The following is a 26310-nucleotide window of genomic DNA, read 5'->3' as shown; positions in this document are numbered from 1 at the left end:
GCACAGAACGGAAGTTAGGTAAAAAAAAAAAATAGTACAGTGTAGGGTAGTATGGTATGGTATAGTATGGTATAGTATGGTGTAGTATAGTGTAGTATGGTACAGTGTAGTACAGTATGGTGTAGTATAGTGTAGTATGGTACAGTGTAGTACAGTATGGTGTAGTATAGTGTAGTATGGTACAGTGTAGTACAGTATGGTGTAGCATAGCGTAGTATGTTACAGTGTAGTACAGTATGGTGTAGTATAGTGTAGTATGGTACAGTGTAGTACAGTATGGTGTAGTATAGTGTAGTATGGTACAGTGTAGTACAGTATGGTGTAGTATAGCGTAGTATGGTACAGGGTAGTACAGTATGGTGTAGTATAGCGTAGTATGGTACAGGGTAGTACAGTATGGTGTAGTATAGCGTAGTATGGTACAGGGTAGTACAGTATGGTGTAGCGTACAATGGTGCAGTGTAGTGGAATGTAGTGTAGACTAAGTGTAGTTGTACTGCAGGGTGTAGTATATATTACATAGTGCAGTATGGTACACAATGGATCACAGTAGAGTGTAGTGTTGTGTAGTATGCTCAGACTAGCTCACTTTGTGTCGGTGAAGACATTAACACCGTGTTTCATCTGACGTAGCTCTGCCACTCTGCCCGTCACCTTCCGATGCGCCGAGGAGAACAACCGCATCGACAAGCGCATCACTCGCTTCGTCCTCCCTGTGGGCGCCACCATCAACATGGACGGCACGGCGCTCTACGAGGCCGTGGCGGCCATCTTTATCGCCCAGCTCAACAACTACGCTCTGGACGCCGGGCAGATCGTCACCATCAGGTGAGTCGGGAGCGGAGTGGAAGACGGGATGTCACGTCAATAACGGCTTGGCTCAGTTTCACCTTTGACCTTGGACATGTCTTTGCTGCTTTGAGATGTTTTACAGTCAATCAGACAGTTTCCTGTAGATTCATTTACTTTAACAACACTTTGTTCACATAGTCACACACAATGAAGCTTTAAAGGTAGTTTGCTACTTGTTACCCGGTAACACCTGGGCCATGAGTCAGGACCGTCCTCTTTAGGTGGACGGTTGAACAGACTAAAGACGTGAACTTGTTTTCCTTCACTAATCTGCACAACTCTTCAGGAGCAGGTTTGTTAAAAACACAAGTCTGCTCAACCTGAAATGAGGAAACAAACGTTTTCAGTTTCATTTTCATGTAAACTGACAGAAGTCAACCCAAACATCTTCATCCCTTTTGAGAAATACTTGGAAATTCAAAAAAACACAGAGACCACAGAGACTAATTGGGGATGTTACCAGACTTCTAATTGTTCAGAAGGTCTAATTTATGTTATAAATCATTTATATAAATTTGAGGCGGTATAATAATAATGATAGAAGATGGATTTGGAAGTGATCAGATAATGTTTCTCGCCCTATAAAGGGTCAAAGTTTCACGTGTTTGAAGTCAGTTTCAGGTTTTAATGTCATTAAAATCTGTTCTAAACTGAGATATTTTGCTAGAAACAAATACAATAAAGGTGTACACATCTAAATAAGGGAAATAAAAAGAAAAAATGTCACAACAGTATTTGTGTGTGTGTGTTGCAGTATAACAGCGACAGTCGCCAGCATCGGCGCAGCAGGCGTCCCCAACGCGGGGCTCGTCACCATGGTGATCGTCCTCACAGCGGTGGGATTACCTGCGGGGGACGTGACGCTGATCGTGGCCGTGGACTGGCTGCTGTGAGTTCCTGACCTGCTTCACACGGTCTCTGCTGCTTTCTTTCTACAACTGGAACGGGCGCTTTGTTTCAGGGATCGATTCCGCACCATGATCAACGTGCTGGGCGACGCGTACGGAGCCGGCATCGTGCAGAAACTGTCCAAGCGGGAGCTGGAGCGGATGGACCTGAGCTCGGACGGGGACGTGGCCAACCCCTTCGCCCTGGAGGCCAACTTGGACGACGAGGAGAGCGAGAAGAAATCCTACGTGAACGGGGGCTTCACCATCGACAAGACAGACGCCATCTCCTTCACTGAAACCTCGCAGTTTTAAGCCTCCGTCTGACTCGGGACTCGCTCGCGTGAAGCTTCTCCGACGTGATCTCGTTGGACATTTACAACCACCGCGACATTTCGAGTGACCCCCCCCCCCCCCCCCCCCCCACCGCAACCCCGTGCCAACATCCAGAAATGCCTGTTTTTGTTTTCTAAAGAAAGTGCACTTGGTGTCAAAGAGGAGCAGAGTGTGTGTGTGTGTGTGTGTGTGTGTGTGTGTGTGTGAGTGTGTGTGTGAGTGTGTGTTCTGCAGAAAAAAAAAAACAATGAACGATAAGCTGTTTTTACGCAGCTGTCCCATGATGCTCTGCTCCTGCTGTGGTAGCTATCTGTATATTCCAGCGGACTTTTCTTTTTCTTAACAACTCGCATGAAGCAACACGTTCTAAGTATCGAACACAGGCTGTCGGCTGTGTTTTTATCTTTCGTCCTTCATGTCACACCGACTGGAGATGATTAACGGAGGCTCATGAACTCTTTAACACTGTGAAGGGTTTTTGTTTTTTATGGCACCAGTTGGTGGACTGATCCTAGTCACTTCCTGTTTCACTATAACACAACTTTATCTACAAACTTCTATGATCCACACACGTACAGAACATGTGGGTCGTTTGCTATGATAGAAACTAATTACTTTCAGTGTACTTCCATCATTTCTTCACTTCTTCTTACAGCTTTTACATTTTCTGTGTAAATATTGACACAGTTTTCTGCTCAGTTTACACGTTACTTACACAAGACACTTTTCTCGACAGTCGTGTTATATTTGAGCGGTGAACGACTCTTCGCTGTGGTCTGTTTTCTCTGTTTGTTGTTTATTTCCCTTTACATTCAGTTCTTCAGTCTTTGGAACAAAATGAAGAAACACAGACCATTTGTTGCTCACCGGGCTACGTTAGCGCAACAGAAAGATTTCATTGAAATTAACAAAATGAATTAAAATACATGTATATTAATATAAAATCTCAATAGAAAACATCATTAAAAAGCCACTATAAATGCTGCTCCTGTTTAACCGCCATCATGTGGATGTTTTGTTTGTTGGCTGATGATGCAGAGATGAATTCAGACCTTGACTGACTACTTCAGTCCATGTCGTATTTAAAGTGCATGATTTATCCCACGGTACAAAAGCACATGTGACTTTTCACCACTCAGTTCCACTTGAACACCTTCAGAACGTGAATCGACATGTACTGAGAGAACCTGCTGACTAATAAAAACTATGTGGATTATCACTGGTTGACTGTGAAATGACTCCGGACGTCGGATCACACCCGTGTTCCCTGGGTATCATGTCTGACGTTAGCGGTGTCAAACCCTTTGGGTGCTAACACACGGTGACTGCAGGAACAGGAAGTGATTTTTAAACCAACAGATCATTCATTCATTCATTCATTCATTCATTCATTACTTTGTTCGCATTTGTTCTGCCAACGCTCCGGTGATGTTTTTAGGAGCTCCACGATCCAGTTTTTACGTAAACATGCTAAAAGCAAACACAACGAAATATGTATTATGTATAATTATTGTATATTTTGGTTTATTAGAATAAGGTGGAGGGAATTTAATTACAAAATAAAATGTCATCACTTACATCACAGGAGACAAGTGTGTCAGTACTGACGTAAATAGTCATGATTACAATTTTAGGTACATGTGAACATGTGATCATGTTCATTCAGAAAACGAATAGTCACAGTTTCACAGTCGTTATATTTCAAACTGGAGAACTAGTTTCATTCACAAAGGAACACACTCATGAGGGATATTTTCTAGTACTGCTCACGTTAACGTCGTAAACTGATTGTTTATCACTGCGCGATGTTTCTTCAAAGTGAGCGAGAGGAGCAGAGGACGACTGTAGATCACAATGTTCCTGAAACAGTCGCTTCTGATACACACACACATACACACACACACACACACACACCTCCTTTGTGTGATTTACACCATGTGATGAGGTCAGACGCCAGCGAGTTCAGCTCAAAATCAGACAGAATCCTAAAGGTCCATTAATCATTAACCTGTAAACCCGACATGTGAAAGTGCTGCACACCGACGTGACGAGTCAAAGATCTTTGGGGAGGAACCAACAAACGAGGGGACGACCAGCGACGACTGGGGACGACTCACCTGTCAGCTGGAGCGTCAGCGGAGGTCGGAAGAAATGAACCTTCTGGCTAAAACCTCGTCCACCTCGGAATCTGTCGCTCCCTGAAACCGACGGCACAGATGACATGATGAGAAGTCAGGAAGTCAAATCCCAGTTTTTTCTTTTTCCTCTTCATTTTCTTTTTTATTTCAATAGTAAAACAAAAAACAACCCTGTGTCCCCCGACCTGTGTTAACAGACAGACCCACGACCCACTGGTCCACAGAGACAGACCACTGCTGCTAGTGTGGAGTTCTAGATACAGATGCTGAAAATGAGGAAGAATCCTTCAACAGATTCCTGGATCTAGAAGGTTCCAGAACACCACCAACATTTAATCATCTGGTCCTGGTCCACTAGCAGCATCTACTCAACATTTCATTCAAATCCATTCTCACTGTGGAGTCCTTACACAGACGAGTCGGCGAACAGCTCTCGGCGCCGTCAACAGCCGCTGAACTCGCTGCTGGATTTCATCCCACCGAGAACAGGACGGGGACCTGAAGGACCAGAGACACGGACGCTGTCAGGAAACCTCTGGAAACACGCGAGGAGCTCCACTCAGAGCAGAGGAGGTCCGACCTGCTGCTCCTCCTTTGCTCCTGAGACGCTGACTCATGTTCAGCTCCTCCGACCTGCAGGACACAAGAGGAAACAGTTACTGCTGTGACCTCTGACCCCTGAGGGCAGGAAACCTGTCGGTCTGATGTGGATGAGTGTGTGTCGTGTGGTGTGGTGTTGTGTGTGGTGTGTTGTGTATCGTGTTCATCACGTTACATACACAGCTCCTTTCCCTCTCTGCTCCAGGTTCTGACGTTACTACCTCCGCCAAGGAGTTTAACTTTACACAAAAACCCAACACACACATCTGCATCGTCTCCACAAATGTACCAAACATCTCTGGTAACATCTCATCGCACCAACAACAACACGTCATTGTCTCCAGCGGGTCAAAGAGGAATGAGGCCATTACCGGTGACGCTGACAAAGATCGTCGGCCTGCGGAGAGTCTGACTGCAGCAGAGAAAACAGAGTCACATCACACACACACACACATTAGCTCCATGACATCACCACACCTGAAAGTAGGTTAGTTAGAGTGTACGAGAGGTTCAATGATCAACCTCACAGCAACATCAACAGGTCTGTGCAAAGATCCAGAGAACATCCAGAGAAGATGCGGACCTGTGGACGAGGACCCTCCCTCAGGTGAACCGGCGTTGGGGGCCGAGGCCGACGGCCTGACGACAGACGACCACCGGACCTACAGACGAGGGCAGAGATCAGAGGGTCAGCTCATGCTCCTTCTCTCCAGTGTGTGTCAAACCAGGAGCTACTGCTGCTGCTGCTAGCGGTCAGCAGATAGCCTTCTGCCCCCTGCTGGCTGCAAATGGAACAACTGAGGAAATGAAGCATTAACGCGTCTGTTCAGGGGCAGTTGGTTTCACTCTGAACTGAGCAACGACTGCACAGTTCAGTTCTATGTTCTATGTTCATGTAAACTGACAGAAATCAAACGTTTCATATGTTTGAATTCACCAGTGAAACTGAAACGAGGACAATTCTGCATTTTCCTCATTTCAGTTTTAACCTACTGGGTTTTTAGTGGAACAAACGCCAATCGCAGGGACCTGTTGTGACCTGTTGGTGCTGGATGTTGTGTTGTATGTCTTGCGTGTGTGTCGTGTGTGCTGTGTTTACAGGCCGGGATGCTCTGGGGCCGTCAGGGCCGTCTCCAAACCTCCTCGGAGACAACGACGTGGTCCTGCACAGGGTCTGGACCTGGTTCCTCTGGGTTCCTTCCACCCTGGAGCTGTGAGCCCGTCTGGTCCGTGGAGAATTGACCCAACGCCTGTTGGCATGTTTCCTCTTCCTGTTTGTCACCGGCCTCTGGAAAACAAACGTACAATGCTTTAAACTACTTCCTCAAAAATCCTCACATGAGAAAAGAGGTTTTTTTCAATCTCATGTTAACGGCTGTACATTGAATATGAGGGTTGCTATGGAGACCTTGTGGTAAACGTTGATGTGATCATCAGCTGGACAGTCAGTGATGGTTGTTTGGGTGGAAAACTCCAGACGTGGAGCGATTCCCTGGAAAGAACACCGGTAAAAAAAAACAGTTTGACCTTTGACAGCACATGAAACACTGAGGATTATTTAAGAGACAAACATCACACGTGCAGGTGGGAACATTGTGATGTTGTTGAGCATGAGCTTGTGGGACCTACAGGAAAATACAGTGTTCGGGTCATCAGAAACTCTCTGTCCCCTCCAGAAAAACACGGAACCAGTTTGGGTTCAGGGTAGAAGAAGCGTCGAGCATCTTCCTCGATGAAGGCCAGCATCTCTGCGCCTGCACAAAGGAAGGATGAGGACCGAGCCTGACGTTGTGTGAGCGGCCTGACGTGAGCACAGACTCACCCGGTGGAATCAGCTGCACCAGCTCAACCTGCACCAGCTCGTCTGAGGAGAGAACGCCACATGAGATTTAACGTTTCAGGAAATGAAAACTCAAAAATCAACAACGTGGCACTTTAAGCTTTGAATGTACAAAGAGAGAAATGTCCGTTTCCAAACGTCTCAACCCGGGAGAGGACGTTGATGCAGAGCAACAAACATCAGCTGATGATAGTAAACAAGTCACTTACTCTCCAGCAGAACAGCCACGTCTCCGGGATCCACCGCCTGCCTGAAAACCTGCAGAGCACAAGCCGGGTTTTCTCTCTTCAGCATGTGAACAGAACGTATCGAGAGAATCAAACGTCTGGCAAAAATTAAAACGTGAGTAGAACCACACACCTTTTCAAAGACCATCTTCTGGTGGAAGCGCAGAGGAAAGACAGCCGGGACGTGTTCAGACTGACGGCACTGGCCCAGAAAGTACACGCTGACGTAGAGGTCATCCTTCGCTGTCAGGTGAACTCCAGGACAAGACACCTGAGATGAACACATGAGTAGTGGTTTCATTCAAGTGGACTTAACAATTCAACCTGCAGCTGTTACAAATGCCTGCCTGTAGAGGGCGACAAACTGATTTCATTCTTTCTATTCCAGTTGTTCTGTATTTTTAGACATAAAATGTCTGATTCATCTCTGATAACAGCACTGACAGAGGAGCAACACAATTAACCCTTCCGCCCCGATTGTATCGCCAACGATACATTCGTGCTAGCTTAGTTTGGACCGTGAGTACCACAATCACGCTGCTATTTGCGTTACCCGAAAACGTCGAAGTTACTGGAAGCTGAGAAGTGTCATCGGTTCTTCTACCTGGTGTGAAGTAGGAACTAGGAGGAGAATAACGTCCGTCGGTTCTTCAAAATTCAGATGTTGCACTTCACAATCAAGTAGCTGTCATTACGGTAATGATTCGCAACCGACCGACTGGGATTACCGTAATGACAGCAACATGGCTGCTCTCAACTATCGGAAACTGATCGACATTCGATTTTTACGGTTTATGTAACCGGAAACTCAACTGATTGGACGTGAAGTGACGTTAGACGACGTGACATCACCCGGTGAACAAGTTCAAGATGAAAATGCCCAAACTTACCGAAGTGAGGTGAAATTCAAAGACGGCTTTTAGCGCTTTTCGAGACATTGGTGATGAACCCGGACGGACAGACTGGTGTTTTGGCGTCACCTGACACCATTGCCATAGTTACCACAACTTCGGTTGCCGCAGCAACCAAGCGCTCTGCTGTCTTCACAACACCGTAAACCGACACTGTTTTTGGAAAATGTACCAGCACAGCTTGTACACTCCTGAGTTAAATATTTCAAATGTGAGAAAAAAAGAAAACGCACAACAGGAAATAGAGTTTCACAGATGTTGACGTGTTTTGTCATGTGTTGCATATTTCCTTTTAAAGCAGTTCCTTTTGGCACATATGACAACATCGGGAGCTCAAAGAAAACGAACCAATTAAAACGCTTAAAAAAGTTCCTAATTGTGACAATAATACTCAAAAACTGGAATTTCTATGTACACAAGCAGTCCAACTAAGTCATGAGCTATTCATAAATTAAAACAGCCAATAAATATGAGAAAAAATAAAAGAAACAAAAATCATGAGAGCATCTGTCGATCCATCTCCATCATCTCAGCGTCACACGTCCGAACTGCGTTTGTGGAAGTGTTGAACTAATTCATTCCGTTTGGTCTGGGGCGTCCAGGTCAGAGTTCCAGGTCGGATTCGTCCTCGTTCTTTTTGTCCTGGTCCTGGTCGATGGCCGTCGCTCCTTTCCTCTGAGGCAGCACGGAGAAGAAGGCTTCCTGCCAGCTGCCTCTCTCCACGTAGGCCAGGATGATCTCAAACACTGCAGCAGACCCCAAGACAAAGAATCTAAGAAAGAATCCAGTACATGTTCCAAAAGACCTTCTTTTTTCCTTGTCACATTCTCACTAAACATGTCTGAGATGTTAAACAAACAGTGTCTGTTAATGAAGAACAGATGTTTCTGTGATTCAGGCTCTGTGTTATCAGAGACGCAGTTCCATGTCAGCGATCGCGTCCTGCTCCGTCTCTTTTCTCTCGCTCTGTTCTAAAAGTCCACAAACGGTCACAATTCTCCATCTCCTCCATGTTCCACACTGTCCATGTGTTTTGTGTCACTGCGCTGTGACGTCACACTGAAGAGGAACTGAACTGTGATGGAAAAGGACTTGAATGGAACCAAACCGAGTAGAGCTGGAGTGGTGTGGTGGAAAAGCAGTTGGTTTTTTTGCCGACCTTTGACCTGTTGACTTTGCTGCTGTATTGCCGTAAAGGCTTATCTTCTTATCTTCTCCTGACTCACCGTGGTTGACTGCCAGAACCTTGCGGCTGTTCATCTTGACAAAGCTGCTCAGAGGAAGCTGTCCGTGATCGATCCCCAGCTCCTTCGCCCTCTCAAAGGTGACGCCCTGCGAACCACAAGCAGAGCATCCGTCCCAGATCGTCAGGCAGGATCACCAGAGCGCCGAGCGCTTCCACGGGCCACACGCACGGACGGACCTTATGGTGGTTGTGGTCGACCAGGCCTCCGATCACGTAGGCTTTTCTGTGGTCAAGTTCCTCCAACACGTTGGGCGAGTCCGACGTCAGGTACACCAGCTCGTCCTTGGCCATGACGTCAATGTAGTGGTCTGTTGTGATGGAAATACCCTGCACACGCACACACAGTCATCAACTGCGAGGCTTAAATTATTAGGCAACGCCCCCGACACCCACCCAACGGATTTGATGCAGACGGATGAATCAGGATCTAGAACGCTGTGACATCCCTTCCGCTCACCTTCCAGTTCACCCATCCTTTGTCTTTTTCATCCATACTCTGCTTCAGCTGACCGCCGAGGCTCGTTAGATGAAACTGGAGAAGAAAACGAAGCGGGTCAGACATCAGCTGGACTCTATCCGTCTGTCTCTTCGCCCAAAAGCCACTGACCTGGACGGGCTGCGAGGCACGTCTGTTCTCAGCGTAGCACCGCTGGATCTGTTTGTGAAGCTTGTGCACGTCCTGCGGAGAAAAGAATGTTCAGGTGAAAACACACGGAGGGGGCTCTCACGTACGTTCACCAGATGTTAACCTTGATGAGCATGAGGTTGTCGAAGCTGCAGTCCACCACCAGCCTCAGCGAGCTGGGCGTCATTTCCCTCCGAGGACACTTCCTGGCAGTGGGAGCATCTCCTCCCTCCTCTGCCTTAAGAAGAGTCTGTCTCTGCAGGCGCCGCTGCTGCTTCCTCTCCTTACGCTTCTGCCTGCAGCAAAAAAGACCGTTTTTAAAGAGATGAAAAACATGGTTGTGATATTAATTGGAATTTTCAGCAGTTACGGAACATTGACAATACACAGGTGATAAACACAAATAAAAGGAAACATGACGTGGCTTAAATCAAAGGTACAGACGGATGAACTGACAGATTTCTACATAAACATAGTCACATGTGACTTTGCATTTCACTGAGAGGACTTATCTATATCATGGGAACTCAGGAAATATGTCTGAGCCCAGCACGCGCGCGCGCGCACACACGTTACAATGTGAGAAAGCGTAGTTCAGTCAGTGATAAAACAACTAAACTTACTTCCGGAGCTCCCTCTCTTCTTCCCATTTCTGCTGCTTCAGAAGCTTCTTCCTTTGCCTCTTGGAGAGACTTTGGTTTTCTGGTTCTTCTTGGCTGCTAACACACTTTTGGTTACCGTCACGTTCTCCGTTTTCTTTCCCTGCTGAGACGAAGTCTCACTCTCCACGTTTTCATCCGCCATCTGTGGAAACGAACTCAAACTAGCTGCTAGCTAACACCATAGGCTAACACTGTCAACTGGAATGACAGCTAAAAATATTGGCCACATTTAGCCTGAAATAAAAATGAAGCCACGTTTTAATGAAAGAAAACACTGGCAGCGTAGATCTAGTAAACCGTTCTGATGTTAAACCTAAAAATGAGGACGGAAGACGAACAAAGTCTGACCTGAACGAGTTGTTCAACTTTATTTCACGTGTAAGCTATGTTGGCGCATTTGTGACGTCATTTAACCGCGCAGAGAGCTTCCCGCTTCTTGTTTCCTTTATGACGAACGAAAGCAAACAGCAGGCTCATTACCGCCACCTACTGGGAGAATTAAAAGTACCTTTCTATAAACTAACATGTTAAAACTCTTCTCAATGATTTACATCTATTCTTGGACTATAGGGAGAATTGCAGAAGTGGAAAAACACAATAAGAAGTGTGTAAAAAAGGTTTCACATTTATTGGATTCTCAGTCCTCCAACACATTCAACAGGGATATCTGCCGTTATTTCCCTGTAGACACACGTTTAAACCTGCAAGTGAACTTTCCAATGACACGTAATCAAAACTAACAGCCTTCATCCCTTTTTAAAAATTCCTTTCACTTCCACTTAAAGCACCATCACCTGATGAATCTTCAGCTTTCCACTGCTACAAAGAAAACACCCTACATTTCCAAAGGCTCTATGCACTTTCATTTTCCTTCATAATCCAGATATTAATCATATTATTATCATGAATATGGTTTTACAGTAGCAGGGGTGGTTACTGCTCACGCTTCACATGTTCACCCTCATCATAGTCAGACTCCATATGAACACAAAGTAAGTGTTAGTAGTACTATGTGTACTAAGTAGTACACTTAGTATAAGTTAGTATTTCTCAAGTATCAAAGTTTCACTTCTCTTTTCAGAACGCCACACAAATCACAAACAAACACAAGTCTTAAATATAAATAAATACACATGGACTGTACATATTCATGGGGCCAAAACAAACACCAAAAATGCCAGTTGTTAAACAGGAAGTTAAACAGACTTTGCATTGTGTTTAAAAGAAGAAAAAAAGAAAAAACACACCTTAGCCTGTAATTACAACACCCTGATAGATAGAAAAGATCTTGTAATTTTGAACTATTTGAAATTTGAGTGTTTGTCGTCACACCTATAATGCAACATTAAATACTTTATCACCACATATGCTGAAGGCTTCCAGCCATTTTGTTCCCACTGATGATGTTATCCTTTATATTTGTGCAGTTTATCAGTTAATTGATTGTTGGCAAAAAAAAAATATTGTAGCATAATAACAAGTTTCTCGGGTTCAGACGAGCTGTGGACTGACCAGCAGATCCACCGTTTGCAGATTATGCAAGAAATCCCCGACGCATTCAAAACAGATAATAAAATCATCAGTTTTCTAAATTTCAATCATCCTACAACGTTCTCGTGCCATTGAGAAGAAAACAGATTACCAGACTGGATCAGACATAAGTTTTTTTTCCAAATGACATCATCCAAATAAACTAATATATTATAAAGATCTTTATGCTTTTACAAGTTCAAACCTTCTGTATCACATCATCCTGAGAATATTTCATTCCAGAGAAACAAAAGTCAGGGTAATAAATACTGATCATCAAATCAATCAAGAAAACAAGCAAAACAGTATTTTTTATATGTAACTGAAACTCGATAGATACAGAAAATATCTATTCAAAAATACTTTTTATATTAATTTTTGTCACATAAACAAACTGTGGAAATAAATCTTTTGTAAAGAAAAACTTGATCAGTTTGACTATTTACATCACATTTTAAGTATGTTTTTTATGTTTTAAACAGTGATTTTCCATGAAACAACACAATAAATATGCACTTTATCCTAATTTCATACAGAAATGAGAAACATTTCAAGTCAAGAGCCAAAAAGTTCCCCTCCAGATTAAAATGAACAGCAGTGGATCCACACGTAGCTCCAGTCTGTTTGGAACAAGAAGGAAAACACCGGTGTTATTTGAATATTTGAATGTTATTTTCACTAACACCAGTACAAAAACACAAACAGAAACACAAACACACCAGATTTATCCATTTGAAATGTTCCTGTTCACCATAGAGACGGTGTTACCTAGGTAACCAGTCCTGTCTGCCCTGAAGTCTGACTTTACAACACTACTACAATACAAACCAAAAAATGTAACTTAACTCAAATAAAGTGGCGCTGACAGACAAAGTAAAGGAACGTTGTCATCCCATTGAAAGAAATGGAAAACCTCTCCTCTGAAATATCTGTGTGCATTAACAAACATAACTGGGTGCGCCGGTATGCAGATGATAAGGGGAACTCGGACCCCCCACCAGCAGCTCACATGCTAAGTATGTGTGTGTGTGTGTGTGTGTGTGTTGATCAGAGGCCACCTGACCCGTCACTGCTCCCTCTTCTGTCTTTAAATGACTGCTCCTATAAAAATATAAAAAGCCTGCTGACCTGTGGCAACTGTGGCAGCGGGGGTGACGGGGAGCAGCAGCTGACACAAACACACACATGCACACGCGCACACACACACACACACCTGGTGTTGCAGGACCTGTCGCTCCCACACACACACCGAGTCCCCTGTGTCACACCCATAAACACTCCTGCAGCTCCTCCGGTTTCCTCACACGTCTGTGAAATGTTTCATTTCTCCACCAGAGCTCATGGATGTAAATATTAGACATGTGTCATATAAACATTATTTACACAACTCTGCTGGAACAACATGGATACCAGTCCTTATCTTATCTTATCCTCTCTCATGTCTGTCAGATCTTTGCATATTTTTGTCTTATGTCAGTCTTGATGGACTGGACGCTTCATGACGGCCCCCTCACATAAAACCTGCAGTGAAAAGAGACGTCAAAGTCCAGCTGCTAACAGTCACAGTTCTCAGCGGTTGAGGAACAGTTCTGTTCTGACTCCATCACTGTTCGGGCCGCCGGCCATGTTTGTTTGTTCTGGAGCTCGTTCCACAAAGCATTCGCTTTCTGGAACAGACCCAGGTCCAAAGCTGTGGAGCACACGTGTTAGCTGGCACCTTTTGCTTTGTGTGTTTTTTTGGGGGTTTATTTTATCACCCTTGCGTTCTTCTTTAATCTACGTGAGGCCTTTTGACTCGTCCTCCTCACCTGCCGTTCATCTGTGCTCCACCACGAAGCTCATGGTCGTCCCGTCGAAGGACGGCGGTGCGATGATGCGCGGCCCCTGCTGCGAGGTGATGCTGATGAACGGCTGCGTCGCTCTGTTGGCGCCCTGGGTGCCTGCGACCACCTGGGACTTCCCAGTGGTCATGTAGAAGGGGCTCTCCATGTACACGCCCTCCGTCGGCTGCGCCGCCGCCTTCTCCACGCTCTCCACCTCCGCCTGCACCGACATCTGGGACTGCGCCATGGCGCGGGCTGGGATGACGGAGGGCGTGGGCACGAACCCGGGGTAAATCATGTAGGTGTGTCCGTACGCTCCGGGGCTGATGGCCAAAGGCGAGATGGGCACCGGAACAGGGGTCATCGGGTGCTGCGGCATCGGCACGTCCACGTACTGACCCGACTCCGGGTCGAAGAGGCGCTTGGTGGCCGGCTGCACCGGCGTGTCCACCAGGTAGTAGCCCCCGGTGGCGGGATCCAGGAGCACCTTCCTCTGTGTGGTCTGGAACGGCTCCAGACTGGGCGCCGGCGTGACGGCCGGGGAGAAGCAGTACACCTGCGACAGCCCCGTGGACACTCCCAACGGCACGGAATGGTAGACGGTGGCGGAGGGGATGTCAGGCGAACACGTCTCCATGACGATACTCGAGCGCCTCGGTGGGCGGTTGGGTTCCTCCTGCCTCCCAGCGTCGGCCGGAGGAGAGGTTGGCTGCGATCGGCTGAAGAGGGTCAACTTTGACGTCCTGTCGGCGGGGGCGGCGGGGGACTTGACGGGAATGGTCAGGTAGTTGTCAGCCGAGGCACTCGGTTCGGGTCCTTCGGGCTTCATCGGGTTGATTTGTAACGACACAGGTAATCTGGGCGACTTCGGGGTGAAGCTCTTGGCGTTGAAGGGAGCCGGCGGCACCGGCTGCTTCATGGCGCCGATGCTCGCCGAGGCCTTCGAGTTGAGGCTGAACGTGTGCTGGCCTTCGATGCGTTGACCCGCTCTGACCCGCGACCTGTCATGGGGGCCGTCTCTCTCCTCCCCCCTGAGCAGGAAGTCGCCGCTGGGCGTCCAGTTGGCGTCGACCTTGGCTCCGTCGTCGTCGGAGCTGCTGTGCTCCTCTCTGGCGATCAGCGGCAGCACGTGGCTGTCGACGAGCGGCTGGGGCTCGTCCTTCCTCTTCCATTCGTTCTTCTCAAACACGTACAGCTGCTCCATCGTCTTCACGGCGGCCTGCAGCTTCTCCAGCGCCACCTGGTTCGCCGCGTCCACCTTTTTACCCGCCACGTCTGGCAGTTTTTCGGGGCGTTTGGACGCCATCCTGCTCGACCCCTGGTCATCTGTCGAGGGGCAGCAGGTCACCACCGGGGCTTTCCCACCCTGCCTTTGCACTGCAGCACCTTTGTCGCCCTCTGCAGGCGGTTTGCTCACATCGACCCCCTCACATTTACTCAGATCCGCGTTCGCAGCTTGTTTCCCGTTGCTGTTGATATTCACGGACTGACATTTGATCACGATCGGAGACGTGGGCTTCCTGTGCGTCCGCCTCGGCTCCTGGCCGCCGTCAGCTGCGGAGCAACTGTCGCCGTCCAGGGAGACGAAGTGATACGAGCTCTTCACCAGTTTGCGCACGTCCCTCACCTGGTGGATGGGGGTCTGCAGCTTGGCCTTGTTGTCTCTGATGTCTCTCACCATGAAATGCGGGACTTTGTCCGCGGACTCGGCTTTCAGAGCCTTGAACGGGTCCGCCGGGACCAGGCTGCCCGTCCTCAGCCTGGAGACCCCGAGCGGCTCCGGTTTGTCGTCCCGCACGCTTCTTAAGTTGATTTTAATTTCCGGGGACTTGGACGTGCTGGTCCTGGAGTGGGTGACGCGTAAAGTGTCTCGTTCGTCCGCGCACAGAGAACAGTTCCTCGGGCGAACCTCCCCGTCACTCGGCAGCAGCTGGATACTCGGAACGAACAGATGGGACATTTTGGTCGGTTGGGTGCTTTGCTCCCTCTCGGCACCGGGCGGCTGCTCGTCCTCCTCCGGACTTTGCTCCTTTTCGCGAGCCTTTTGTAACTCTAGTTCCTCTTCCCCCCAGCATCTGAACGCGCTATTTTGGCTGCGAAGCAACGTGCGTTTGGTCGCTTCCAAAGCGCCTTTTTTAGAATCGAACCCCGCTCCGGTTGGCTCCCGACTAGTTCCTGCCGCCGCAGCGGCCGCGTCCGGTCTCCGGGAGTCGCTCTTCGCCTCGGACGAGACGCCGTCCACGAGGTCCCCGGGTTCGGGGTGTCGGTGCGGCAGAGACCCCCCCGGCTCCCGGATCTCTCCTCGCTCCATCTTCTGCTCCTGCTCGAACTGCATCTTCTTGGAAATGACATTTTTGATGAGGCTGGACGCGAAGATGGCTTTCTTGTGCGTGTCCTCCATGGCTTTCCAGGGCGCCTGGCTGTCTCTTCTCCTCTGGCCGCTTGACAAACTGCCGGTAACTTCATCCGTGGAACGTGATCCCGCGGAGTTTTGTGCAAAGTCGGTGCGCGTTTCTCCCGCAGACATTCCCGCTTTGACATTGCAGCGAAAATTCAAAGTCTCGGTGAGTGTGATGAGCCCGGTGTGGCCCCCACCCACTTTCCCCATCAGGTGGACTTTCTGGTCGTTGAGGGTGAACATCCGGCTGCTTGGCGCGTTGGAGCTCGCCAGCACGATCCCCTTGTAGCTCCTGCTGTTGGTGCTCGTGGCGTTGCTCCGAGCACCGGTCTGACCCTGCACGTTCATCGGACCGTATTTGACGCCCACGAACGCCGACCACCTGTTGAGGCCGCGCTCCGACGCGGAGGACTCGCTGGAGGTGCTGAGGTTCAGGGCGTCCCAGTAGGGGTAGGCCAGGCTCTTGAAGGCTCTGGCGGTCAGGCTCCGCACCTCTTTGTCTGCGTCATCCAGCTCGCTGACGGCACTGGACGTACCGCTGGAGAACTCGGTCACGTCTTTGTCCCTCCGCGTCCCTCCGGGGTTCGCCCCCCCCGGTGCTGCTCCGTCCCGCAGCGGCTCACTTTTCCCGTCGAGTCCTCTGAGCACATAGCGACTCAGGTCTCCAGAGCTTCTGGCGCGGTAGATGATGTTCTCCTCCTCCTGGACGTGGTCATTTATAGAGGTGGTTGTGATTGACAGGTGGATCTGCTGCTGCTGCTGCTGCTGCTGCTGCTGCTGCTCTCCGGCTCCATCACACTCAAACGAGGCGTAATCCACGAAGGAGAAGAGCTGGTGTCCGTCCTCGCTGTCCCAGTCGCGGGGGGAGTCCACCCCCGGGTCCGAGTCTCCTTCGCAGAGCTGAATCTCGTGCGTGCTGATGTAATGAGACTCGTCGTCGGAAAACACAGAACTGACATCCTCCCCCTCCTCGCAGTCCTCCCCCTCGGCTCTCCTGCCCGTGAACGCATCACCGGAGTGAGTCTCCGCGTCGAGCGCACCGGATGCGCTGTTCGCCACACGTGCCGTCTGTGTTCCAGCGCTGAGCAAGCAGCAGCAGCTCCCGGTCGGTTCCGCTGCTGCCCACGGACATGCGGTCCGTCGGGGACGTGTCCCCCCCGGCTGAACTGTCCGCTAACACCAAGTACTTACTTCCGTCCGCTTTGTCCGCTTCATCAAAAAGCTCCCGGAGCTCCAGGAGCGTCGGCGGCGTCAGCACGCAGCTTCTGTCCGACTTCATCGTTCCCTCTCTGCCGGGGACGGAAGGAACGGAGATGGAGCGGGTTCCTGTGCGCACTGATCCGCCGCGGAGACGCGTCAGGCATTCCAGCTCCGGAGACATGAAGCCCAAAGACCAGGATCTAAAAAGGACCAGAGACATTAGCAACTCCTGTCTGCCGCCACATGACTCTCAAGCTGAGGCCCGCGGGCCAAAAGGGGTCATTATGGAAACAGAGCAAGAGAGAAATAAACCTTTGACTTTATAGACCAACACAAGTTGAAGTGGATAAAAAAACAAACTCAGGAGGTTCACTACCAACTGAGGTTTGATTCAAATGTTTCTGACACAAAGAGCCTTTGCTGGACAAATCCCTGAAAAATGCCGTGGTGTTCCACTGACCAAAGCTCCATCTTTGTTTGTTTCCTCGTCTCCTCCGTTCCGCTTCTGTTCTTTTTTAAAATCTCTCTCTGGAAGGTCCAATTACTTCCTGGTCTGTTAGAAAATCTACTCAGGACATTCATCCACTTCCTGTTTCACACTGAACTTCAAGGTCATCACGGTCTAAAGGTCGTTCACCACGAAACGTCTCCAGTGAGTCGATCGGACAAGAGAAACAGGATCTTTACCTAAAAAACAGAAGAAAAATGACCAACAGCACCGCAGAAGAAGAGCTGGTTGGTTGTCACTGGTTTGCAATGACTCAGCGAATTCTTATGACATGACATTTCTGGATATTACACAATAAACTTAGCTGGAAACCACTCACCACTTCATCACATGGAAAGAAAGACAACCGTTCACACTCCCAGTTGCACCTACAGGTGATTTACTGTGACCAATTAACCTCAGCACGCTTTTGGAGGTGGGAGGAGGATGGAGTACCTGGAGTGAACCCACGCAGACACGGGGAGAGCATGGAAACAACACCCCCCTCACTGTGAGGGGGTCCATAATAGTTGTGAACAAGACAAATTACTCTGCATCCAACCAGACACCCTGAAACCAGAAACCCCGATGACCCCGGTGCTGCTGCGTTCAGGGACGAGACAAACAGTACCTCAGCTCCGTGGTACGTTCAGGAGCCGTTCATAGCAGTTTGCAGTTTGAAGAATTCTTGGGTGAGAACCAACAAAGAGTAAATCTGCTGAAGAGTTTCAGCTAACTCAACAAAGTCAAAAGAACGTACAGAACCAACACAACTGACGAGTATATAACATCAATTCTAATGTTGTTGTCTCTTTTTGTCTTCTTAGTCTTGTTTGTTTCCTTTATGTATATATGTATTTTAGTTTTTTATAGTTTGATTCCGGCCGGCATGTCATTGGGATGGGACGTGTAAGTTTGACATCTTCTGATAAATCTGACCTTTTCAACCATCGTCATAATTTGACAACATATCTGTATGTGTAAATAATATAATGTCAAATGAAAAGAAAACAGTCTCTCTCTGAGCCACGTTGTTAGAATGTGACCTGAAAGAACCCGCGCGTCTGATTTAAAGGTGCTTCCTGCAGGTTTCTCTACACGTTCCCACTGGGATTCACAGTCCAGAGAAGAAGAAGAAAAAAACGAGCTGAGTTTGCAGACGCAGGTCGGATGAACTTCCTGCTGCAAAAACCTGACTGGACATGAAGCAGTGTAATCTCAGACGCAAAAACAGGATTTATATTTAGCAAAGTATCTGGGTGACACAGCCGGCGGCGGCAGGTCTTCAGCAGATTTGGTTTCTTCTGCAGACAGAATTAAAACATGGTGGAGAAGGCAACACAAGTGGTCAACGAGACGACAGAGACTTCTCTCTGGACGGGCTGAGACCAGAACCTGTGTCCAACATCTGCTCAGGCTACTGCTCTGATACGCTTCCACTGGCCCACCTGTCCGCTGGTTTCACACAAACTAATTTGATGCTTTTCAGCACAAGAAACTGCACACACAGACACCACCACTTTACATCCTTCCTGGATGATGGCACATGTACACTTGTAATTAGTTCTTTTTTAAATCTAGGGAATCAGGATATCATTGGAATAATAAAATAAAATAAAATAAAGTAAAATAAAATAAAATAAAATAAAACAGGAAAGTGAGTAAATCAGTTTTATAATGAATTCAGAGTTTCTGCAGCTTTGTGAGTGAATGACACATTTAACAGCCCTGACATTCTGGAAAATGTAGAATCAGCAGAGATTTGTGACTTCTACAATAACAACTTGTGTTAACTAAATGTGGAACAGACGAATGTTGAGCTCTCGAAAACAACTGGATAAAACCAAAGTGTCTGTTGTTTGTTTGCTGACGAAAACCGAGTGGTGCGTGAGGCCACGCCCACCAGGAGGCCCCACCCACCAGAGGTCATCACAGGAGCTGGTCGCAGGTGTTTCTCATCCCTGAGCCTTCTTTCTTAGGACAAATGAGGCTTTCTGTCTTTCATGTGAGACAATCAAAGGTGGTGGACTCAGATATCTACTCACCCCCTGAAGGTTCCTCTGGTCAGGCCGGGATGTCTGACTTCTGCACCGGGACACGTCCTGGTTCCACCTGAGGACTCGTCCCTGTGTGAGGTGGCGTCCTGAGGTCAAACACGTGGACCCGTGCAGACATGATATCTGGTGAAGGTGGGCGTGGAACACCTGGCGTTTCTCTAACACATGACCGGTGTGGCTGACAAACTGGCAGTGAACGTGAAAACCAGTTGCCAAAATAAAATAAAACAGGAAGTAGGCAGAGAGTGTGACTTCTCTTTCTGTCGCCGCTGCAGACATTTCTGCCTCCATGACCACCGATGATTCAGCACACACACTGTTTACCACAGCCAACATAGCGTGTGCGTCCATGTCCGTGTCTTTTCTTCACACTCTGTTTTCAGAGGGCGTGACCGTCTGACGTCAGCCTGTGCACCAACTGCCCAACAAAGACTTTTCCTGTTTTCAAAGGGAAAGAAGAACAATTCAGACTCTTCACCAGCTCCGAGCTGCAGCAGGAAAAATGTGAGTATTTAAAGTATTCTGGAGTACTGCAGAGTGTACCACAGGGAGTATATTATTATAGTACCAACGTACTACAGTGAGTACCACAGGGAGTATCTGCAGCCGTGGTCTCCTGACTGAGGAATGTTCTGTTCAGTGAAATGTTCTCAGCTCTTGAGAATGTTCTGCAGCAGAAAACACAAACATCTATGAACAAAGGAAACGTACCTGAACCCTCAGTGAATCACCCCTCTGTCTGAACTCTGAAATAAGTAAACACACTGTAAGTAAACAAATGGATAAATAAATACACATATACATATGATATATCTTTTCACATTCTTCGTTCAGTGCACCAAGTTCACACGTGTGTGCAGCTTCAGCTGTCAACCAATCAGCAGTGTCTGTTGTTGTTGTTGTTGTTGCTGTTGACAGGCTGGGCCTCAGACGAACATACGTGTTCTCATACAACCTGTTCCAGTTCTGCGGACACACGTGGATTCTCGCAAACACCGTCGCCAGGTTCTTCACATTTGGCCGAGGTGAGACTGAACATCTAAGGAGGAAAAGAATCCGAGTGGACGCGGTGAACAATGTCATCCTGTACGATGTGAAAAACACATTCTAACAGAAAAATGTCTTCTTACGAGGTCGTACGACTTCACTATCCACTAACGAGGGTTACAAAGGGGTGGAACCGGCGGTTAGTCGTACACAAGTAGATTTAAAAGATTTTGTCCGGATATTTATTGACATGACTGATATATTGTTTGTATTTTGTGGGATTTGGTATTTTCATCCTTTTTTTTTGTATTTAAATGTATTTTTTTTCGTGTTGTGAGACACCAACCCAGAGTTCCGTTGCACTGTGCACACTGACGATAAAGAGGATTCGGACCGTTCTTCTTCTGCGGTGTGAAACCAGGACGTGGATGAGATGAACCTGTAACAAACTCAGGCGTCTTTGAACTTCAGATGCTGTCGCCGACTCCTTTTACTCGGTGGGATTCGTGATGAGTCTCTGCCAGCTTCTCTCCATCCTGGAACTTTTCCACATCGCTGACGGGATCGAACGAGCCAAACTTCCTCCACGCGTCTTCCAGGTGTGTCGCTGCTCCAGAGGTCACTGACCTGTGGGAACTAGAGGAGGAGCTGACTGAGTACCCTGTCTGCAGGTGACGCACAAGAATCTTCTTCTGATCCTGGTGATTCTCCAGGAGGACGTTCAGAGTCAACCAGTGGTGTGTGTGCAGCTTTTCTTCTGGAACATTCTGGACCTGCTACGGTGCAATACACACTCTCACACACACTCAAATTGATGTGAATAAATTGTAAATGCCTCAGATTCATTTAAAAAATGATGTTAAAAGTCAGAATGAACCAGAGTTTGGTGGCTTTGTCCAAGTTTAAACAAAATAAGACTAATTAAATTCTAATTAAATAGTGTGGAACAACGAGAACTATTAAATTGTATCTGAGCACAGAACACAGCGTTGATAAGTGACAAAGAGGAAAATAATAAAGGATCATATAATCTTTTTTTTTTTCAGTAAATTGATTGAAAAACGTGAAACATCAAGAAAGACAATTAAAAACCACTGGTTCTACAGTCAGAGGTGTAGTGTTGCTGGGCAGCAGGAGGACCTGAGGAAAAGTATTCAGGAGTTCTTGGTCACTGATGGTCAACCACATGCTGTTTGATCATATGTTGACAGGTACCCACATGAGCTACTGTGTGTGTTGGACACGCCCTCCTTCGCCATGATGTGGACTCGTTACACGCTCTGGACTGTCTTCTATGTGCTGTCGGTCGCCTCAGAAGGTGAGAGGATAAATACAAGCACCATGATTTGAAGGCTTCGTTGGAGGTCGCCCTGAAACACTGAGTTGTGTAAAGGAAGTGCAGCGCAGGAAGTGAGTTGGCAAATGATAAAATGTTGCTGTGTGTGTGTGTGTGTGTGTGTGTGTGTGTGTGTGTGTGTGTGTGTGTGACAGAGGGCCAAATTGAACGGTCTGACGCTGAAGCTCCTGATCACTTTCAATTATTGATCTGAGGTCAAAGTTCACCAGCAGACCTGAACGTCTTGCTTTGCCAAAATGATGACGTTTGTCGCCAGGTGTTACCATGATCGTGCTGCTGTACGAGTCGTCACAGATTCACCCCCCCGTCATCCTCATGTTCTACCTGCCGCTTCTCACTCTGGGTAAGATGCTGACACGTCCACACGGAGACGAGTGAATCGGTGAATCGGTAACATTTCGTCCTCATGAAGCAGCAAATCGTATTGGAGCGAATACAACCATTTTTCAAGTTTCCATGCTTACGACCCCAACACATCTTTCCTGAAGTGATGACGTCATCTTATCAACCATTTTTTCCCCTCAATGGAAGCATTAAAAGAACAAAAAATAGAATTGAGAAAAAAAACACATCCAGTCCAGTGATGAAGCTCATGTTGTAATTTGATGAGGCAGAAACAAACAAGTCCATCCATCCGACACACATCCGCACAACAACAAAACAACAAAAACGGAGCAAATGCCCCGCTAGGGGCGAGAAATAGTCTGTAGTCAGCTTCCAGGAACCGATGGGACGTTTTCTGATACAAATAGTCAAATAGTCCTGTAATTACGGTACTCCAAAGTATCCTAGCGTGAAGGGAGTTGAGCGAGGTGTTAAAGCCACTTTGGCGCCACCTGTTGGTCACCAGAGGATGAACTGAGCAGCTGAAATGTGTCGAGCTGGGGTTTGTTCCAGAGAGCAGGTTTAGTGTAAATACTCAGATAGCTGCATCCTGAAATGAGGAAAACTGCAGAACGCTCCTGATTTCAGTTCCTGATAGACTGCATTCAAACATGAAATCTAAATTAGACGTTTGTTTTTGGCGAGCGTCTCCACCTCGCGTGTCCTGGACATGAGTCAGCTGACCTGAGCGCTGCTCTCCTTCTGTCTGTGTGTTCTCAGGGGCGTCGCTGACCGTCTGGCAGCTGCTGAAGGAGCGAGAGTGTCACCCTGGAGAGGTGGAACAAGAAGGTGAAGAGGAAATGAACACTGGTGGAAGGGGGAGACCCGTTCGGACCGGAGGCTGGTCACATCACGGACGTTTGAGATGAACAGATGATGAAGCTCCAGATGATAAACTCCGGATCCACAGATCTACTTTCTGTTTTCTGGGTTTCTCATCCAACTGAACCTACAGGTTCTGTCATCCATGGCAACGCAGCGCGACGTTTCATTGTTCAAGGAGCTGCTCCTCGGGCTCCCAGCCGTACGCTCTGGTCCACACAGCTTTCTTCCTGAAGTCAGCCGAGGCGTTGAAGGTCGACAGAGCAGCTGCAACAAACAGGAAAGTCACTTATCATCTAACAAAACCTTTTACTTATTTTGTTTTTACCAACATGTATCTGTCTGTTTGGCCTTTAGTAAAATAAGTCCAAATGTTCTGAACGTATTTGAATGAAATGTTCAGTCGACGCTGCTAATGGACCAGGACCAGATGATTAAATGTTGGTGGTGTTCTAGAACTTTCTGGATCCAGGAATCTGTTGAAGGATTCTTCCTCATTTTCAGCATCTGTGTCTAGAACTCCACAATAGCAGCAGTGGACTGTCTCTGTGCACCCGTGGGTAGTTTTTGTTTTTAGCATTGAAATAAAAAAGAAAATGAACATAAATAAATAGAGGTCAGAAGTCATGATTTGTGTAACAAGGTGTCTCTAATTTTTTTGATGAATATGTGACTATAAGTCCAAAACGTATGATGTTCAGTGAATTTATGAGAGGAGATCAATGATGGAGGATGAAATGGGCTGACTGGAGGAGGTCTGAGCTCTGAGTGATTTTCTAGTGTTTCTACTTGTTTTTTGTTGTTGCAAAAATGTTTTATGTGTTGCGCTTGTTGTTATTCTGCACTCTTGTGGGGGAAAAAACAGTGTGTGTGTGTGTGTGTGTGTCACCTTTGGCGGTGCTGATGGTCGTCAGCGACACACTTTCCTCAGGTTGCCTCGGCGATGCTGAGAAGCCAGTCGATAAACTGAAACACACACACACACAAATCGGTCCGCATGTTGTCCTGTTTGTGAACGATTCGCTGGAAATAACAAATCTTTTGGGTGAACGAACTGACCTGAATCACTGACTGAAAAGATTCATTTGTTTGACAGTTCAGCTGAGTGCAGCACTGAACTGCTGCAGGTGAATCTGATTCGACTGACACGAATCACTCACTGAAAATGAAACTTACACTGAAACAATGTTGCCAACTTAACAACTTTTATCATTATATTTATTGAGTATTCAGACTTCTTGCGACAAATCTAGCAATGAAAATTGTAAAATGAGATTTCCAAGGGAAGTCTGGCACGTTTCAGCACTTCATGTGAACGAATCCTTTGAACGAATCATTTTACTGAGTCTACTGATTCAGTACACCTAAAAGAACTGTTGAGGTGTGAGAGGCGTCACCTTGTGTGACTGGCTGCTCCAGGGCTCTTTGTCCAGCAGCGCGGACAGACCGCGGGGACGTTCCCAGCAGACACAGAGGCAGCACGAGCTCCGTCTGCGACTCCTCGCCGTACAGACCGTGGCCCAGGGCTGGAGGCCTGGAGGCTGGTTGCCAAGGGAACCACTGAGCCCTGACGCCCAGCAGGAGGGGCATGAGGTGGTCGCCCCAGGAAATGACAGCGGCGGCAAAAACCTGAAATAGGAAGTCGGTGGCCTGGCGGACGACCAAGATAAGAGAAGACTGGAAGGTTACGTCTCAGCTTCATGGGACGTTGTGTTTGGTGGAGAAGCAGTTACCCTGGTAACAGGTATTTTATTATTTTGGTCCCGACAGATTCCTAACATACCAGCTTTGTGTCTCGACACGGGACGGACGAGACGCCGTAGGCCACGTTCCTCATGAGGCCCATCAGCTCCAGCAGCCACTGGGCTCGCTGGGAAACACCTGCGGACGATAAACTCACACACTGTCAATGAAACTACACACACCGACCGGGACGAAATCCTGACACATGCTTTGCCACATGTCTTTATGTACGAGCATTTAGTGCAAAACTGAAAGACTGGAAACATCGAGTTAAAACAGGGTTTATATTTACCACTTTCATGAGAATAGAATAGAATAGAATAGTAGTTGGAGTCCGAGTAGAGGATACAGAGAACAGGGAAAGATAGAAATCAATGATTCGCTGTGGCAACCCCTGAAGAGGGACAAAGCCGAAAGGAGAAGAAGAAGAAGAATCAACTTATAAATGTATATTCTCTAAATAAATAGATAGTTATGAATAAAGGAAAAAATAAATAGAAGTGGGAAACGTAAAAAGAGACATATGATTATTGCACGTCAACTAAAATAAATCAATGCATCACCAGACAATCTTCATTCAGCTGCAGCAGGAGAAGCGTCCCCCACCTGTGTTGCTGCCGGCCGACAGGCGGCACTGGTAGAACGCCTGCAGCAGCAGCCAGCCCACCCTCCGACTCGGCCAACCGCGCAGCACGCCAGAGATGACGTCATTGAGACACAGGAGAGGAACTTGTCCCTTTGACACCAGCTGACACAGGATGAAGCAGCTTTTCTCCATGTTTGCCTGAACACCAGGATCCGGTTGACAACAACAACAACAGCTAGCATGAATGTAGCGCTGTTGAAGGTTTAAACTAAATGTGTCATTCATTCACACAGTCAAATGAGATTATTAAACATCTAGTCGAGGTTTTGGCACAGGTTGTTTGTAATTGTGTCATCATGAACATTCACATTAGTTCTTTCATCACACATTTGACTCCAGTACTTTGTACTTTGTATTAAATTACACTGTTACATGTACGTCGTTGCTCGCCAACACTGCGTTACAACTACGAGTGTCAGCATCAGAGGTTTTGTTCCTGTAACCTCTGTGACTCGAGTGATTCGCTCGATCTCTGTATCCGACATCTCCGACAGACATTTGGCGACTTCAACGTACAAATCAACGTCAACATCCTGCAGGAAAACAGGAGGA

The 26310-nt window shown here is 47.5% G+C and overlaps 5 protein-coding genes across 5 annotated transcripts in view; 2 read left to right on the top strand and 3 right to left on the bottom strand.

Annotated features, from left to right (window-relative positions):
- Nucleotides 1-633: 633 nt before the first annotated feature.
- LOC144741083 (excitatory amino acid transporter 3-like) lies at nucleotides 634-2054 on the top strand (the record flags this gene model as incomplete). Its single annotated transcript, XM_078623742.1, has 3 exons — nucleotides 634-828; nucleotides 1607-1741; nucleotides 1814-2054. Coding segments are annotated over 3 exons (571 nt in total), but the record flags the coding sequence as incomplete, so codon positions are not given.
- A 6340-nt stretch (nucleotides 2055-8394) lies between these two features.
- Nucleotides 8395-13480, bottom strand: LOC144741082 (tRNA methyltransferase 10 homolog A-like). The gene is made up of 8 exons (XM_078623741.1): nucleotides 13462-13480; nucleotides 10286-10424; nucleotides 9787-9958; nucleotides 9645-9716; nucleotides 9495-9569; nucleotides 9215-9364; nucleotides 9018-9123; nucleotides 8395-8537 (listed from the first exon to the last, which is right to left on the bottom strand). The coding sequence occupies exons 1-8, from the start codon at nucleotides 13478-13480 to the stop codon at nucleotides 8395-8397; spliced, it is 876 nt and encodes a 291-aa protein (XP_078479867.1).
- A 189-nt stretch (nucleotides 13481-13669) lies between these two features.
- LOC144741081 (uncharacterized protein C4orf54 homolog) lies at nucleotides 13670-17456 on the bottom strand. The gene is made up of 2 exons (XM_078623740.1): nucleotides 17116-17456; nucleotides 13670-17069 (listed from the first exon to the last, which is right to left on the bottom strand). The coding sequence occupies exons 1-2, from the start codon at nucleotides 17454-17456 to the stop codon at nucleotides 13670-13672; spliced, it is 3741 nt and encodes a 1246-aa protein (XP_078479866.1).
- Nucleotides 17457-17518: 62 nt separating this feature from the next.
- LOC144741080 (very-long-chain (3R)-3-hydroxyacyl-CoA dehydratase 4-like) lies at nucleotides 17519-23351 on the top strand. The gene is given in 8 exon segments (XM_078623738.1): nucleotides 17519-17553; nucleotides 20738-20844; nucleotides 21278-21405; nucleotides 21478-21587; nucleotides 22018-22124; nucleotides 22420-22506; nucleotides 23268-23308; nucleotides 23310-23351. Coding segments are annotated over 8 exon segments (657 nt in total).
- Nucleotides 23352-23535: 184 nt separating this feature from the next.
- The window catches only part of LOC144741084 (focadhesin-like), a gene marked incomplete at its 5' end in the record, with an annotated part of 29547 nt that continues 26772 nt past the window's right edge, over nucleotides 23536-26310 (bottom strand). Inside the window, 8 exon segments of the mRNA XM_078623743.1 lie at nucleotides 23536-23636; nucleotides 24259-24301; nucleotides 24303-24335; nucleotides 24767-24806; nucleotides 24808-25019; nucleotides 25153-25250; nucleotides 25719-25896; nucleotides 26202-26291. Coding sequence (XP_078479869.1) covers nucleotides 23536-23636; nucleotides 24259-24301; nucleotides 24303-24335; nucleotides 24767-24806; nucleotides 24808-25019; nucleotides 25153-25250; nucleotides 25719-25896; nucleotides 26202-26291 — 795 coding nt within the window.

Source organism: Lampetra planeri, unplaced genomic scaffold, assembly GCF_965212315.1.
Source record: "Lampetra planeri unplaced genomic scaffold, kcLamPlan1.2.h2 scaffold_420, whole genome shotgun sequence".
Lineage (NCBI taxonomy): Eukaryota > Metazoa > Chordata > Hyperoartia > Petromyzontiformes > Petromyzontidae > Lampetra > Lampetra planeri.
Note: the sequence above shows the minus strand (reverse complement) of the source record. Positions and strands in the feature narration are given on the sequence as shown.